An 18,001-nucleotide genomic window follows, 5' to 3' on the forward strand; every position below is an offset into this window, starting at 1 on the left:
TGCCCTTCTCACTCAGAAAACTCACATGCTGCACTTATAAAACGGTTACATTTATTTTAAACGACTCGCTACATTTACACATCATTAGAAACTCGTTCAGGTAGAGGATAAACAGGATCGATATGATGTTCAGGTGTTTCGAGCCTTGAAACATTTACAAGGTGATGTGTATGATCGTTTAATGTTAAAATACTTTATACATGCTTTATTAATAATTTGTAGAGACAATTATTAGCAGGTTAGTTCATTTAATTCAATTTCATTTCTATGAACAAGAAGTGCTAAAGCCAACTTCGTTTTTTTCATATATAGGCTTGGAATGCATTTCAAAGAAGTTGCCAACAGATGCTAAAATAATTTATGGTGGCTTCTGGGAAAACATGCTGTCTGCCAAATGAAGTTATAAACCACACGAGAATGTTTAAACACTTACTGTACCTGTTGACACACATCTTTCTGCCTGGATCAAATGCAGATGGCTACGTTCACAAACGTTTTTGCATAAATAAATTAGTATTGTAACAGGCAACAGCAATTTCAACCCCCTCATAATCATTCAAAACGATCAGAAGAATCATGGGGAGACGAAAGGATGTTCTTCACAATAGCAGTGGCTAATTCAAGGGAATTTGTCCTCAGGATGGTCCATGAGAGACTTTATCCAGCTGGTCCCATTGATCAGTTTGGTGGTTGCAATAATGTACTCAGTCCCACTATCTTCCATATTAGACAGGAAGCGCAGAGCAGCGATTTCAGCGTAAGTCACACCGCCGATGAAGAAGACCAGGGTGGTTCTGTTTTCTCCTGGCTGACCTACAAATGAACGATTACAGTTAGACAAATATTACAACCATATGCATAACTTTATTTCCCCAAATGTACTTCACAATACACATCGTTTCAAAGCAGCTTTACAGAAAAATGGTACTGTTTATAATATCTTGATATCTTCACGCCGGGAGATGATATAGTTACATTTAGTGATGATGAAAGCAATGAAGCAGTTGAGATTTGCTACATATTATATATCGTTTTACATGAGTTGGACGTACTTATATATGCAACTTTCTATAACGAGATGGTAATACGGTTTACTTCTTTATGACGATATAAACAATCGTGCAGCTGAGATTTACCATGTAGTATATAATGTTTTACTTGAGTGTATTCTGTATACAGGTAAAATATGATTTAAAAAAAAAAATCTATATAGCTGAACGATAATGTAGTTATTGTAGTTATAATATAAAATAATAGACTAGGATAATATAGTTATAATATAGTGTCCTTTATATTATATATTTGCTTTATGTATCAATGTTCTAATGTTTCAGATGCATTCTAATGATAGATAATTTGACAAGCATCACTGATCTGAAATGACAATCATGTCATGCTCCTCACGACTTACGCTTCTTGTGAAGGCCTGTGGGAACCTGCTGTCTTTCTTCAAAGTGTGGGCCGGGCAGCATCTTCAGCACCTCCTCGATGCTCCGCCAGCCGGGCCGCGCCAGCACCTGAGTCAGACGCACGCTGAGCGGAGCGTAGCCGCTGTACACGTACGAGATGTCGTTGGGGTTCTGGGGGAAAGTCAGCTCGCTTTAGTCACTCAGCAAACCATGACAACACGTATTCCTTGGATGAGCCATCATCAACAGCTAAAAACAGTACACTTTTTAAAAAGAAATTGATTTGTACATTCGTCATCACATCAAGCAAACATGTATAAATTACCATGTACTGAGACATGCCTACACATATATATTCTCAAAACTTAGAGGTTACGCTCAGTACTTCAGGTCGGGTCGGGACTATTTTCAATTAAATAAAAACACTGAATCTGATCAGGACAAACCTGTTCATTGGCATCCTCCATCCACAGTTTGAGTGTTTTCCTGATGGTGGGGTAGTTGTTCCTCATGGTGCTTTGAGGTTTGAGTAACCCAACCTTCTCCAAGTTCTTGAGGGTCAGAATGTGCTCGTATCCATACGTCTAAACCAACAAAGCACAAACATGAAAAATGTCTAACACATTAAATTGTTCTCTAAAGGCTCTAAAGACCCTGATATACTTCAAGCTAAAATCGACGAACGAACTGGTGTGACGTCATTTTGAACAAAATCAGGCCGAAACGAATATCGTTTGGGGAGTTTGAAAGCGCTTTCCAAAGCTACGTTTCCAGAAAAGTTTGTTTCTGGCTGGTAAACACATTCAAACTACCACTGGTCTGTGGTGATGATGTAATAGGTGGGTGTGGCTCTGATGCTCCGCCTTCTTTGACGTATAAATCTTCTGCGGTTCATTTCTTCTGTTCAGTCCCTCAAGGTCAGACGTCCGCGAGTAAAAACATGAACACACCGAGAGCTGCTTTATAGTAGGAAATGAGGTTGTAATTCTAATTGAAAGAGACACTGACACGGTTTTACATGTTAGATACTGTAAAGCTGCTTGATTTTAAACCATCTGCTGTATAAAGCGGCATATAAATGAACGTGACCTGACCGAACTGCAGAGCTGATGAAAACATCCACGTTGTGATGATCAGATGCTTTAACTGCTGCTTTCTCATCGCTGTCATTTTTGCTGGTTATTTTATTGAGAGGAAAGCGTGCAGCACATATTTACATATATCTAAACGTCGCTCTCATCAGCGCGTGCGGCATCGGGATGTTCACCAACTTTTCTTTGCTGGTCACATATTTCAAACTTCATTTATCCCCTAAGCAAAGAACAAAAAGTACATCGGGGCCTCAATGTGATTGGCTATCAATGCACATGTGATCCAAGCTGACCGCTATGCATTCACAAAATGTATCTAAAAGCAAATAAAAGAGAAGCACAAAGAAATTCTCTGTTTTACCTGAAGGATCTCCCTCTTATAGTAGTCGAACACTTTCTGTTTGAGGCCGTTGTTGCAGACCGACTGCATACACACCAGCCGCAGGATCTTAATCAGCGGGTCTTTCTGTGCGATGCAGTCCTCAATATACGTGCTGACCTGAGAGCCAATCACACATCATCACATGAGTGACGATCGACACATTCAATCTAACCTAAAATACATTCTGTCCACAGAGAACTAGAGAAGTACAATGTTAAAAATGAATTCTGGTCTAAGTTCAAAATATTTAGGAAACTGTCAACTGACTTTCAACTTCATTCTTTTTTTCGCCCTACATTTGTTCTTGTTCCTGAAGCGTTTCACTCGATATACGGGACTGATTTCATCTGAATAATGACTGTTTACTAGTGTCTTTCTAGAGCTGCTTTACAGCAGGACTCAATTCTGCATCACTGAATCTCTTTTCCTGTTTATCACTGTAAATCTGTATTGTGTAAAGCACTATAAAGGTCACTTGACAATAGGGAAGAAAAGACTATCGAAAAGACTAAACTTCTGTTTCATGGTGACTTTACATTACACTGCATTCATATGGGAATCATGAGGAGAACGAGGCACCTTGTCCGTGTCTACTCCAGTCATGAACTCTTGTTCAACGGTCAGATTGTCAAAGAAGGCTTCTGAGGCTGAAACACAGGACACAATTCACTGAACGCTACAGCTAAAGAATCACAAAAGCAAGGCAGTTTGAGATGAAATCAAAACTGGTAAGAAGTAAAAAGCAAAATGAATGTGAACTGATGCCAGACCCATAATATTATCATTTACCACAGAACACGATCTCAACTCTCAAGGGAAACACATTCACAGTAAAACACTCACAATACAAGCTGAATTCAAAAAATTAATCATCTATTTAAATTAATGATTAATTTATGGGCCACTGCATTCACTAAATTCACTGCATTTTCACTAAACGCTAATTCCTGATATGATTAGTTGAAGTACAACTTCTAAAAATGAAATGAACTTGTGTCAGATATTCCCCTCGACTGAATAACAATCCTAGTCACTCCTTTACATTTACAGTTCAACTCTGATAAGATCTGCAAATAAATGTTAAGATGTTGGATTCAGTACTTCAGACATATGAAAATGGATTAAAGATTTAATTAAAGTGAAGAGTAATAAAGTATTTCTAAAAGAAAAGCTTTATTACTAGCATCAGATTACAGATCATCTCAAATTAAAATGGCCACCAATGAAAACCAGATTACAGATTTTAAAAAAGTTATAATTCAAATATTGATATCAGGAAAGGCCATTTGCACTAGTAATAAATGTAATTATTGCTATCTTCAATGACTGATTTCAGCATACAGCTCAATCTTCGCTAGGAAGAGTTAATTATTAAACTGTAAATTAGTAATCTGTGAATACTTTTGTGAGCTAATCAGAGAACTGTAAGATATCACTATTGAAGATGCAGTTAGTGATATCAATTCATTTTTAATAGAACATTTTCCTCAAAACATGGAAAAACTGATCTGTATTTTCTTAAATTATAATTCCATTGCTGATATCAGGAATTGTTGTAATCTATTCATAATAATATAATACATGATAAAATGGCCATAATGAGCAGGAATCTAAATTCTACAGTGTTTTTTCATGATTGTTGGCTGAACTTCACCTGCATTAAAATAAATATCTTTCTAAAATAACGATAAAAGTGTTAATCAGAACTGAGATTTCTTCAGTCTCTGTGTTAATTATTCCACAGTCCTTCAAATATTTCCTTCATTTCTGAATATGGGAATAATTGGACTCAGACTTACTCGTGATGTCCTTAACGAGTTCAGCGATGGAGGTGTGATTGGCCAGAGAGCTGCGGGCCGCCTGCATGTGAGGCAACTGAGAGACAAACTGCTTGATCTCCCCAACTGTTTTTGCGTTGTGTCGTTCCTATCAGAGACAGAAAACCAGCTTATTCATGACAACAAGCTCTTACTGCAATTATCTGATTAAAAATATTATTACAATGTAATTATCAGTATTTAAAACAGTTGTGCTGCAACTTATTTTTTACTGTCACATGAATCAATTATTGCTTCCTTGTTGAATAAAACTTTTTATTTTTATTTATGCATTTAAAAGATCGTCCTTACTACAAATTAAGTGGTAGTGTATGATGGTTTCCACACAAATCTGAAGCAGCACAACCGTTTTCAACATTGATAATAATCATAAATGTTTCTTGAGCAGCAGATCATCATATCAGAATGATTTCTGAAGGATCATGTGACACTGAAGACTGGAGTAATGATGCTGAAAATTCAGCTTTGATCACTGGAATAAATTACACTTTACTATATATTCACATAGAAAACAGCTGATTTACACTGGAATAATATTCCACAATTTTTACTGTATTCTTCAAACAAATGCAGCTTTGGTGAGCAGAAGAGACTTCTTTCTTAAAACATAATTATTCCAACATTTGACCGACAGCGCATCTACTGTAAATCAGCAGCTCTTGACGACACACAAGCAGCACAAACCTCAAACGCAGCTGAGATGATCTTGGCTTTCTTGCTGAGAGCCGCACCGACAGCGTTGAAGTTCTTGTCACGTATTTCGGCGTAAAGCTCCTCGGCAGAGTTCAGCTGCAGTTTTTTGGGCTCAGTGGGGAGATCTTTCCCTCCTTCTCCCGGTTTCTTCTGCGCAAACTTCTCAGGCGGCAGCTTCACATAACCTGTCAGAGCAACCAAGCCGTGACTACTGGAAAAACTATTTCCAAAGTATTTCTCTCGTGTCTGCACACATTTTAAATTCAGGTACCATTGGTGATGCCGTAGATCTCATCGATCAGACCCTCGTAAGTAAGTTGAGTGGCTAACGGTGTAAGCAGATCCACATTGCGATCCAGCAGGAGAAGAGTATCGAAAACAGGCAGGATTTGAGCATGACCTGAAAACTCTCTCTTCATCCGCAACATCATGTTGGCCACATGCTGAGAGAGACACGGCAAAATCCCATAATGCATCCAATTGAAAATAAAACCACATCTTTCTATAAACCAGTGAAATAAAAAACAAAACAGAGTTTACCACACTACTACAAATGAGCATTTCTGCCACAGAATAAAAAATAAAAGGTCTTTCTCTCATTTATCCGATTTTTTCCCTCACAATTCTCACGAGTCTACATCTCACAATTCAGATTTCTTTCTCAAAACTGAGATATAAACATCATTGCGAATTACAAAGTCAGAATGAGAGTTAAAATTGCAATTGAGAAAAAAATGGCAGAATTATGAGCTGATTTTTCTTCTCAGAATTGAGTTTATATCTCTTGTGATTCAGACTTTATTACTTGCAACTGTGCATTTATATCTCACCATTCTGAGAAAACAAGTCCAAATTTGAATAATTGCAAGTTTATATATTTTTCTCAATTGCGATTTTTTTTATTTTTTTATATATATATATATATATATATATATATATATATATATATATATATATATATATATATATATATATATATATATAAATATAAAAAAAAAAAAAAAAAAAATTAAATTCGCAATTGAGAAAAAAAAACTGGGATATAAACTCACAGAAACTTGCATAAAATGTCAGAATTGTGGAAAAACTCAATCGCAAGTTCATATATTACAATTGAGAAAATAAGGTCGATTTGTAAGATAAAAAGTCACAAATACTTTTATTATTATTATGTGCAAATATTCATCAGTACTAGATGCTGGAAATGAAGTTTGTGAGATTCATGGCATCTAATGTTGAGGAAGAGCGGCCGATATAAAGACGACACAAAGCTTGTTTTGCTCACCCTGGCACACTCTCCTTTGCCGAAGATCTGCGGTATCGTCCCGTAAAGTGCTTGTAAAGTCATGAGGCCCTTGGCAGCGTGATACAGGCTCGTCTGATCGCTCTCCAAATAACATTCCTTCAGAAAAGAAAACCAAGTTAGCAAACATCTCCAAGTATATATCAGCTTTATATTGCATTTAGAGCGGGTCATTTCATAAACCTAATGTTTTCCCTTAGTACCACTTACAGAACATCTGGGATGAGAATTACATTGGATCTCCTGAGATCAGAACATTTGTGATGTGTAATTTAACTCTAGTGATTATTCAAAAGGATATGAGAGTCACAGGTGCTCCAGAACCAAGAACAGCTTGACTAACCTTTGCTGATATAAACTCACAGATTTTTGTAGCTTAGCTTTAATCATCTTTTTGAATACGGTTTCTACAAATCAGAAAAACTGAATATCCAACTCTGATTAAAAAAACAAATGAATACAAGAATGTATTAAAGATCCAATTGTTCATATCGGAATATCAATTAAAAGAAATCAAGGAGAAATCAATTGATCATAATATGATCCCTTTAAGCTGAATATGCCCATCAGAGATCCATGGATAGTTCTAGCCAAAGCCTTCTGGATAGGAACACAAACCCAGAATATAAATGCGATTAAAGCGTCGTCTCACCCTAAAGGAGCTCTCAGACTCCATGGACAGAAGGTCTCCGTCGTAAGGAATCAGGTCCAGAATGTACTCATCGATGTTAGTGAAGGAGTTGAGAACGCCTTTCTCCTTCAGCCGCTGCTCACACAGGAGACTCCGGCGAGGAACAAACAGGATGTGGAAATCTCGTGGCTGTAATTTATCCTCACTGCAGGGCAAATCTTACATCATCATCATCATCACATCACAATCACAGGTGACCTTTTTGTTCAAATTTTATGAGAAGTTTTATTCAAACTTGTGCCATTTGTTCAGTGTAACGCTGGACACTCCTGCCACAAGATTCTCCGGATTTGATATAAATCTTACCTTGCAACATTTTCTGCAATGATGTCCATCAATTCCAGCCGTGGTCGAACGAAGAAGACAATATTCTTGACGGCAGCGGATGGGATTCGACCTCCTTTGAGAGTGAACATCTTCTCGACTTCATGTTCCTTTAAAACATTAGATTAAGACCATCACCTTCTTGAGAAGGAATAAAATAATACTTATACCATGTAAATTGTAATAATAACTACAGTGCAAATATATTGGTACAATACAGTGTCTCACCTTCAGAAGAGAATACTGAGCAATTAACCCGAAAGGTCCAGTAAGATACTCGTCCCAAACAATGGCCTTATAAAACAACAACAACACATGAATTAAAGGATGGAGACACGTGACATGTGGACTGACAGTATCTGCAGTAATAACACTTCACAACAACAAAGTTCACAGTTGTACACGGGCAGCAGGCTTGAATAAACGCTAGAGTGGCAGCAGGAGAAGGACAGAGTAAGAAAATAATCTGCATGTTTATTAATGTGAAAAGCTTTACCTTGCTTCCCGAACATTTATCTAAAAATTCGCGCAGGTCTTTTCGCGCAGCTTCTCTCAGGATATTGAGGTTCACTCTGCCACAAAACAAATGCGACGCCATGTTCGTTAAAGCGCAATCATATGACTTTCATGGTCTCGGGATGTCACGTGATTCGTTTTTCCAAAATAAAAACCAGCAGATGTAAATTTTATTTATATTTATATTTATATTTATTAATTTTATTTATATTATTTCACTATTTTTAAATGACTATATTTCATTACATTATTAGTTTATTTTCGCTAAAATGGTTTTTAATTAATCACGACTTTTACGTGTTAGTTGCCAAGTCCTCCAGTTTACACTATTTTTATTGCTTGACATTCAGTGGTTATTTGTTGTAAACGCCGCCAATTTATCGGAATCCTGATATAAATCTGAAGACAGGGAATATAGCGAGATGGGGAATAATTATAGTGTGTTAGGTAAACGCGTGACAGTGGGCTGGTTTTATGACACTTGTTTCCTGTCAGAGATCTGGCAACACCTTCAGCAGCTCGAGTTCATCTTCAGTTCACTGCTGAAGCAGCGAGGAGAAAATGCTGCGCACCGTGTTTTCCCGAACTTTTCCTCAAGTTTTCCGTGTGTCAGCATGTCAGCATTCCTCGATTCCTGCACCGAACATTCACCCAGATGTTTACTACAACAAGGTAACGAGACTTTAATTCACATGTTTATTCACAGAGGCAGATAGTGATATATCTCGACTCTTGCGCTAATATTGCAACTTAATTAAACGTGCATTTATGATTGATGAGTAATATTCACGATATTCAGTTGTCGAATCGTGGCGATTGAATGTGTGTGTAGAAGACATTACATTACATTAGTGTAACAGGTTAACGAACTTGGCATGTCGTCAAACCCCGCCCCCCCTCTCCTCTCTCCCTCTCCCTCTCTCCCTCCCTCTCTCCCTCCCTCTCTCCCTTTCTCTCCCTCCCTCTCTCCCTTTCTCTCCCTTTCTCTCCCTCTCTCTCTCTCTCTCTCTCTCTCCCTCTCCCTCTCTCTCTCCCTCTCCCTCCCTCTCTCTCTCCCTCTCTCTCTCTATCTCCCTCTGTCTCTCACTCTGTCTCTATCTCTCTCCCTCTGTCTATCTATCTATCTATCTATCTATCTATCTTCCTCTCTCTGTCTCACCCTCTCTCTATCTCTCTCCCTCTGTCTCTCACTCTCTCTCTCCATCTCTCTCTCTCCATCTCTCTCAAAATCTCACATTAAGGTAGAATTTACTTTCTATAATTTGATCAATGATATTTGATATATGTTTAAAAACAAATGGGGAGTAAATCAATGTTTTTGTAATGTTGATAATGATGGCTTTTTGGAAAAAAAAATTCCCCTCTGGAAATTATTGTGTGATTATTGTGAACGTTAAAAGTTTTTTAATTTTTTTGTAAATAAATAGACCCTTAAAAGTCTCTCTCTCTCTCTCTCTCTCTCCCTCTCTCTCCCTCCCCTTTCATAAATAATACTCGAAGTGCTCTGTAAATCTCTGAATGATAAATTTGACAATATCTTTGACAGGAATAAGTATCTGGTGCTCTAGGAGGTTAATATGAGTTAAAGGTGCTCTAAGTGATCCTGGGTGGTGTAACTTCCTGTTGACTTTCGAAGTGTTGTCAAACTAAACAGAGGCAAGCTAGACCCTCCTCCTCCTCCTCCTCCTCCTCCTCCTCCCCTCAGTGCTTCCTGAAACAGTCATGAACGCGCATTTAAAATCATTCTTGTCGGTTATTGGCTGGAGCGTGTTTATTATGTTTCGTGGTCCAGACTGCACCAGTTTGTTTTTATTGTCGTTTTTGGAGCTTGTGTCGACTACAGAGACCGTGTTTTTTTACAGTGTGTTCAGGGGACAGGCAGCTAGCGCATAGTGAGGAGATGTTTGCTGTATGTGACAAAAAATGTTTTGGCCTAAAAACACGTGACATCACTTAGAGCACCTGTAATATTCAGAGAGAAGGAAAACACTTCTAATCTTTACTGCTTTCTCAACCCCTGGACTGATTCTTTAATCAATAGACACATAATCACAATGATCTACACCCATTGTGAACTTTGCTCTTAATAACTTTCCTTTAAATTAACTGTTTAATATTGCCACATCTTCCTCATTGTTACTTGGAAATGAATGCCAAATATCACTGCTCAATGTATCTCTTCCAAAAACTCGCTGCTGAAGAACAAGCAGTGTTTTCTTATAAAAAAAATTAAATACTGTAATTTCCTTGTCTGGCTATCTGGAGTTTGCTATGTATTTCCTACTGCATAAGAGGCGTGATCAACAAGCATTATTCACGCAATTGGATAGTCCTTCAACCAATCAGATCAACGATCCGGGTGACGTACTTTTGCAGAGCGATGCGAAAACTCCAGACAGGTTTAGTTTGTATTGGTTTGTAGCATTGATCAGCGGTTTGCAGAAGCAGCAATGGCATCGAGCGATTTTTGCAGGTTGTGCAAAAACACATGAAAGAGATCGGTATTTACATCCACGCGAGCAATTTGTTTGCTAAACTAAAGAAGGCATTCAGCATCGTTGAGAGGTTAAAAGGAATTGGATTGACGGTCGTGCGAGAGATGTCATCGTGTTATACCCGCCCAGAGCCATCGAAAGAGCTCTGTACCCGCCAATATAGTGAGCAAGGTGGATAAGCCAGTCTGTGATTGGTTCCCGCAAAAGTGTAACAGACGCAGCAGAAATGAATGTACGGGTTTCCAGGCTAATCTGGGTTTACCCAGTCTAGTATTTCCCAAAAGACACTTTAACTTGAACACTTAAAGTAGGGCTGGGCGATATATCGCATGCTTTTGTCACGCGCATTTCGTCAGTAAAGCCGGTTCCCTGATTACCGCTAAATCGCCATCACCTGCTTTCAAATGAAGCGGCATTTAATAGACAGGGCCGTAGTTCACTGATAAGACACGCAATATCGCGTTCAATATATGATATGAATCGCCGTCGATATTGAATGCGATATTGCGTGGCTTATCAGTGAACTACGGCCCTGTCTATTAAATGCCGTTTCATTTGAAAGCAGGTGATGGCGATTTAGCGGTAATCAGGGAACCGGCTTTACTGACTAAATGCGCGTGACAAAAGCATTCGATATATCGCCCAGCCCTAACTTAGTCTTTGAAGCTGTGTAAACACGCATCAAAGCATGAACGGATCTTATAGTCTATAATGTACTGCTTTAGCTACGGCTGCCTGATGTTGCATTTATTATAAATATTACAGCTGCATTTATTGTATTTATTGCAATGTTCAAGCCACAGTGGCTTACAATAATAGAATGGTTTTAATACTTTTACGATTTAAAGGTACAATATGTAATTTTCACCACTAGAGGTCACTTATTCAAAACAAAGCTGTAGTTTGATGGCGCCTTGATTTCACGGAATCATGGGATGTGTTATCTTCACATCTACAGTCGCTGAAAAATAATCCTGCAGGAAACGGGCAAAAATCATGTTCATGGATGAGCTAATGTATTAAAGATTCATTAACATTACTGTAGTACAGATCTCGTCATCCGGCGGCCCATGGGCAAAATCCGGCAAACATTAGCCATAAAGACATAATAATTAATTGGTACAGTAAACAACTGTCTCTGGAACTATTTTATATTTGATAATTTATAAATCAGCATATAATGGATTGTGAACATGCACATTGAAAAAGCAAATGCATGGCTTATAAGTAATTATAAAAAAATACTATAAATGTATCTATAACTGTTCTTATAATGCAGTATATGTCGTAATGAGTCTTTATAAATATATTTTATATATAAATATATTAGAATACTAATACTTATAAATAATTAATATTGGGCCTATAATTTATTATAAGCATGGTCTTCATAGAAAGTGTTACCGACTTTTAAATCCCGGCATTTACCATGAATAAACTGTAGTAAATTACCATGGTTTGTGGAAATCTGGGATATTTATATTGAAAACTATGTTATAGCCATTTATATTGCAATATATTTATTAGGTGGGTAGGGGATTATACAATTAATTTCTTTATGGAGGTGTGTATAGTTTGTGTTTTTATAGTCATATATAACATATCATAATATAATATCATTGACAGTGGTAGTGAGTAGTCACGTATGGTTTTACCTGTGCTTACCAAGTGTCACTGTGAGAATATTTTCATTTAAGCTTAATAATTAATATAATAATTTTTTACCTTCCCGCCCACCTCAAATTTTTGATTTGATAATCCGGCCCTCGAATGAGACTACTTGAAGAGTGCTGCTGTAGTATAAAGGCTGAAAGCCGCTGGAGCGATTGCTAATGAGAGACGAGCGCGACACACGGCTCGAGAGCAGCAGGGCTTTTATTATGCCACAGCCGCCACTTCTTCTGGTCAAGCGTATATGGGGTAACGCAGCGCTGTTTATCATATTAGATATATGTGTGTTGAAAGTTGTTATCGTGCTACTCTGTGTTCGCTCGGCGGCTGCTGTGAGACACTGCAGTAAACCAGATTGATATTACTCAGGGTAAAACATGGTACTCACAGTAAATCAAGAAAACAAGATTTAAACAATAAGAATTTTATTTTTAAGAGTTTCTCCTAAATTGGCAAGTTAGGATCTACTTTTAGCCTTAAGAGATGTTTTGTGATTATGGCCCTGAGCTTTATTTGACAGTCATGCTTAAAATGAATCGATACAAAGCCCATCTCGAGTCCAAAGGTACGGACATGATGACTAGAGAGCGGCACTTCATCCAGCACAGGACAAAAGCTGACCGCCAAGAGGAAGACAAATAACAGCTGACAGGGACGTCACACTGGAATATACTTGAAACTAATTAAAATGGTTTTGACACACTTTAAATTGTTTTGACATCACATTACTCAAGTTATCGCATACCACTGTTTACCTCCATGTCGTGCAGCCCTAGTTTTAGCCGTCATAATTCACTGCCAGTGCTGTATAATTATTTGCTCTATCATGTTTTTGTTTATTGATTGGCAAAGTGAAAAAATAACAGTAAAAGTTGGCTTTGACTTCAGAGCATGTCAATGTGCCTCTTTTTTTCTCTGCAGATCTTCATTAACAATGAGTGGCACGACGCAGAAAGCAAGAAAACCTTTCCAACCATCAATCCTGCTACTGGTGAAGTCATCTGTCACGTCGCAGAGGGGGATAAGGTAGACGTTTGATAAATGTCTTAAACCAGCTGGTCTTAGCTGGTAAACTCCCAGGGATTTGGGCACTTTTCATTTGGTCAGGTCATGTCTGGTTAAACCGGCTGAACATCAAGATCTGTTTTCTCTATGCAATTCAATGAACCGGACCAAGTGTTTTGAAGCAACATGATAGCTATGTAATGTATAAAAGCTGTGTTAGAGTTGTGTAGAGTATATGTGTGAGTTGAGTTCAGCAATTTCATTGGATGCGAATTCATGTACATACAAAAGAGGATGCCAGATTTCAGATATTAGAAGAAAAGACCACATTAGAAGCAAGTACAACACTTTCAGCAATATATTGAACCTGTTTTAGTGCAAGTTAAACAATGGTTAAAGTGCATCTGTTAGAAATCAGCATCTGTCTTTAAACAGCACTAGTATATTTAACTACAAATGTAACCCAAACAAATTATATCGCAAACCCAATACTTGTGTATATATATATATATATATATATATATATATATATTATATATACTTTCAAAATTATTACTTTTTTCATTGGATTAATAATAAAGAAGCTGTTCTTCATTCATTAGTCTCACTGTGTTGTGCTTGAAAACTGCAACATCACCAAAACAAACAAACAACAACAAAAAATAAATAAATAAATGTATAGGCATCGGTATCGGCGTGTACCAGGAAAAAAATATCAGTACTCATACTCAGTCCTTAAAAAATGGTATCGCTGCATCCCTAGTTTTAATGATGTCTTTAGTTCCTTTCTGGACCTTGAAGGTGTTGATTATATTGGACGAGTCATAAACCTCTCGGATTTCATTAAAAATATCTTAATTTGTGTTCTGAAGATGAACTAAGGTCTTACAGGTGTGGAACGGCATGAGGGAGAGTAATTAATGACAGAATTTTAATTTTTGGATAAACTAACCCTTTAAAAAAAAAAAGGAAACGAGGGATGAATTAAAATGATTATGTACTCACCTGTACTATTTGCCTGATAAAGTTGAAGTAATTTACACACTTAAAAAAAAAAAAATTTAAATCATAACTTTCAAAAATCATTATTTTGTTTATAATATATTCTTCTCCAGTTCTCTGTAAATCAGACTTGACTTGAACAAACACCCTCCCCGCTCTCACTGATAAAAATGCGTCTGCTTGACTTTCCTACGTCAGTTTGTATTAAAAATAGCTTTGCATATTTATTTAACACATATCTGATAGCCTGCTTAACTGAACTAACGTTACCTCACAAACACAGTGTAATGAGCATAACTTAATGAAGACTCGGCCACAGGTATGAACTCCACTGACACTATGTGCTTGAAAGTGGGCCGTTTGTTTGTCTTTCTCCAGAGTGTTTCACATATTGCTGTCAGTACAGAAATACAGCCTGATTGGGCAAGTAAAATCAAAGTTGCATTAATTGTCCTGAATCCTTCTCACAAATTGTCATCCTTATGGATTCTTGCATGAAAATTTCAGTCTATGTTTCTCTCCCATGTTTGTTGTTTTGCATACAGGCGGACGTGGAGAAAGCTGTCAAGGCTGCCAAAGATGCCTTTAAGCTCGGGTCTCCCTGGAGACGAATGGACGCGTCAGATCGTGGGCTGCTCTTGAGCCGATTAGCAGACTGCATAGAGAGAGACGCTGCCTATTTAGCTGTGAGTCACTCAACCTTTGTCCTGTGTGCTGCCTTATAGACTTTGAGCTGATTTATTGAATGCGTGAAAGTATAGTTTTAGTATGCCTCTGGCCAATCACAGACTAAGAATCAGGTGCACTGCCTGCTGAAGACATCAGTGTTTTCCAGTGATTGGTCTAATTGATTCAGATGAAGTTTTAAGAAAGTCTTGTTCCTCCCATCACTGCAGCAGGTTTGCATTAGTGCCTCTATTATTCTCCTTCTGTTATTACCTTCCATGCAGTGAGAAATAAAGCTGTTTGTGAATGTAAAAGCTCTGCCAAGTTTCAAAGATCAAAGTGCAGATAAATGGAGTTATTGTATTGAAAAGGAAGGAGCGATTCTGAACTGCCTGAAACAAGTCGTCAGTAATTCCAGTCTTATGTCCTGCTCGAACCTACAGAGGTTTGTAACTAATTTGCATAATGTCAGCCTGTGGTGTTCATTGGCTGCCTGTGAACAACGTCTGCTTTGACCCTCAATCACTGTAGTTGAGGCTGAGACAGGAAGAGTTTGGTTCGTGTTGTCGACGTGTTGAGAAGATGCTGTTTTCTGCTGCCAAAGCACAGATGCACTTCTGAAGGATGAGAGTGTGAGGAAGATCCAGAGCTGGAATTCAGATATGCTAATGAACCAACCAATCACAACAGACTATGACCAATCAGAGCAGAGCTGGCTCTCCGAAAGGCGGGGTTTAGAGAGAAAAAATGACTTTTGGTGCCATAATTTGTTAGTTCATTGGTCCTGTGAACCTCATGTTAAAAAATGATCTTTCGTTGGTAAATGCAGTTTGAAACATTCAGTTATCATATCTGTACAGATTTATTCTTGATCTACAATAATACCACCTCATGTTAATATTATCTGTATTTTGTTTCGATAGGAACTAGAGACTCTTGACAATGGAAAACCATATGCGATCTCCTACAGCGTGGACGTGCCCATGGTGGTCAAATGCTTGAGGTGAACTTACATCCATACATTTGGATTACACTTTTCACATAAACAAAATAAACTTAATTTCTTATTTCTGTTATAGTACTAATAAGCCCAATGTGTTTTAAATACACAATAGCCAGGTTTATAAATCCAGGTTCAATCTCATACAATTAAACTAATTGAATATTGCTTTTCCACAACTATGTGTTTTAACCATGTTCATCATTGAGTTGATTTGTTTATGTGGAATAAATGTAATGGATGGAAATTTTAAATGCAGTTCAAATACATAAATATTAAAATTTAGGCCTAAATGTTTTCTTGAGTGACGACTTGGATATTTCTTTGTTGTGTTGCATAATGAATCTCCTAAATGGCTATTTTCCTTCTTTTCAAAACAAACAAAGAAATATTTCCTTCAGAAATGGCATATATGTTTCGGTCTGCATCATATGTTGCACTTTCAAGCTTTATAGTCTGTGATCTGATTTCAGTAGATCCAAAGGTTGTTTATAGAGACTAGTGTGCATTTGAATCTGATAACGGGGATGAATTCAATCTTTTTCTGTTTTTAGGTATTATGCTGGCTGGGCAGACAAATGGGAGGGGAAAACCATTCCGATCGATGGTGATTACTTCTGCTACACAAGGCATGAGCCGGTTGGAGTGTGTGGCCAAATTATCCCCGTAAGAATATGCTTCTGGAATTTCAGAATGCAATATGTATTTGCCAAGTGATATGATATATTTCTGTCTTTCACATGTCGTCTCCTGTGGACTATGTGCCTCCAGTGGAACTTCCCTCTGTTGATGCAGGCGTGGAAGCTCGGCCCTGCGCTGGCTACAGGAAACACAGTGGTGATGAAGGTGGCGGAGCAGACGCCGCTCACTGCCCTCTATGTTGCCAACCTGATCAAGGAGGTGATCATAATCTTTCAAATAATCTTTAACTCTTTTTGTTATGTGCAGGGATGAATTTTTTTCTAGGCCAACCCGGAAGTACGCATCACTCTAGTTCTCGCGACAAAAACCCAATAGGCACAGCTTTTATGAATTTTGATGCCTAAATACAGTCATCAGAAATAAAAAGTTAAACATAGGCTATAAAAGAACTACACCATGGTCACATGACTACATGACATAATCACTAAGCCTCTTTCGGCCTTTATTAAAAAACATTTTTCCTAAACGTTAGGGTTAGAATTGTTTGTAAGAGCTCAATGAGGCTGTGAATGTGATGAGTTGACCTGTTCGGTGTGATGGTGTTTGATTTCCTCTATAACCTCTGTATGTTTGCACTTAAAATAACACATTTAACAGTTTTTGTCATGTATGGAGAGCTGCAGGGACGAAGTTTTTTTGCAGGAGGTTCGCATCACCCTGCTTCCCTCGACAAAAACTCAGTAGACTTTTTTTCATTGACATTTGGGTTATTGCAGAAAATACCAAAAATGTCCCAAAAAAGTTTTTCTTGCATGTTTTATTCATCATGATAATGTTTGAAGCCAAAATATGATCACCAGTAGTAAAAAACTAAACACAGCCTATAAATGAACTATACCACAGTCACATGACTTCACGTCATCATCATTAATCTTCAGTCAACTCTTTCAGTCTTTATTGAAAAAATCTTTTCTATGAAAGTTTGAGTTGGAATAGTTTTCAAGAGCGAGACTATAAACTGAGAAAGCGACTAGTGAGTAGATGAGTTGAGCTGTTTAATGTCCCCGACAAACTCTGTAGTGCCATTTAAACACTTGTTAGCCTTTTACAAATCATGTAAAAACTTTTTGAACTTTTGAAAGGGGGTATTACTGATGTATTTTATGCAGTAGAATAAAATGTGAAAATATCTTGAGCTTGTGTGAACCACAGACCTTATTTTAGCTTTTTAACCAAAAACCCATTCAAAAAATTCGCTTGTTTCCAGGTTTTG

At 37.6% G+C, this 18,001-nt stretch overlaps 2 protein-coding genes across 2 annotated transcripts in view; one reads left to right on the forward strand and one right to left on the reverse strand.

The window, feature by feature from the left end:
- Window positions 1-79: 79 nt before the first annotated feature.
- vps33a (VPS33A core subunit of CORVET and HOPS complexes) lies at window positions 80-8,366 on the reverse strand. Its single transcript, XM_067407865.1, has 13 exons — window positions 8,228-8,366; window positions 7,960-8,025; window positions 7,714-7,841; window positions 7,369-7,552; window positions 6,699-6,815; window positions 5,685-5,856; window positions 5,405-5,598; window positions 4,682-4,808; window positions 3,462-3,529; window positions 2,862-2,999; window positions 1,856-1,993; window positions 1,412-1,580; window positions 80-813 (listed from the first exon to the last, which is right to left on the reverse strand). Exons 1-13 carry the CDS (start codon window positions 8,327-8,329, stop codon window positions 620-622), a joined length of 1,797 nt encoding a protein of 598 aa, XP_067263966.1. The 5' UTR covers window positions 8,330-8,366; the 3' UTR covers window positions 80-619.
- Window positions 8,367-8,760: 394 nt separating this feature from the next.
- LOC137034720 (aldehyde dehydrogenase, mitochondrial-like) overlaps window positions 8,761-18,001 on the forward strand; it is a 19,350-nt gene continuing 10,109 nt past the window's right edge. Inside the window, exons 1-6 of the mRNA XM_067407866.1 lie at window positions 8,761-8,919; window positions 13,335-13,439; window positions 14,966-15,106; window positions 16,010-16,089; window positions 16,641-16,752; window positions 16,858-16,986. Coding sequence (XP_067263967.1) covers window positions 8,809-8,919; window positions 13,335-13,439; window positions 14,966-15,106; window positions 16,010-16,089; window positions 16,641-16,752; window positions 16,858-16,986 — 678 coding nt within the window. The 5' untranslated portion in view covers window positions 8,761-8,808. The remainder of the gene's footprint in view (window positions 8,920-13,334; window positions 13,440-14,965; window positions 15,107-16,009; window positions 16,090-16,640; window positions 16,753-16,857; window positions 16,987-18,001) is intronic.

Source organism: Chanodichthys erythropterus, chromosome 13, assembly GCF_024489055.1.
Source record: "Chanodichthys erythropterus isolate Z2021 chromosome 13, ASM2448905v1, whole genome shotgun sequence".
NCBI lineage: Eukaryota > Metazoa > Chordata > Actinopteri > Cypriniformes > Xenocyprididae > Chanodichthys > Chanodichthys erythropterus.

Bases quoted from the DNA above. Each gene is read 5' to 3' on its own strand.
- vps33a (XM_067407865.1), bottom strand. From the start codon at position 8,329: ATGGCGTCGCATTTGTTTTGTGGCAGAGTGAACCTCAATATCCTGAGA. The intron at 1,581-1,855 runs GTTTGTCCTGAT...ACTTTCCCCCAG, and splicing joins TGGAGGATGCCAATGAACAG to AACCCCAACGACATCTCGTA. The intron at 814-1,411 runs GTAAGTCGTGAG...GTTCATTTGTAG, and splicing joins CACAGGCCTTCACAAGAAGC to GTCAGCCAGGAGAAAACAGA.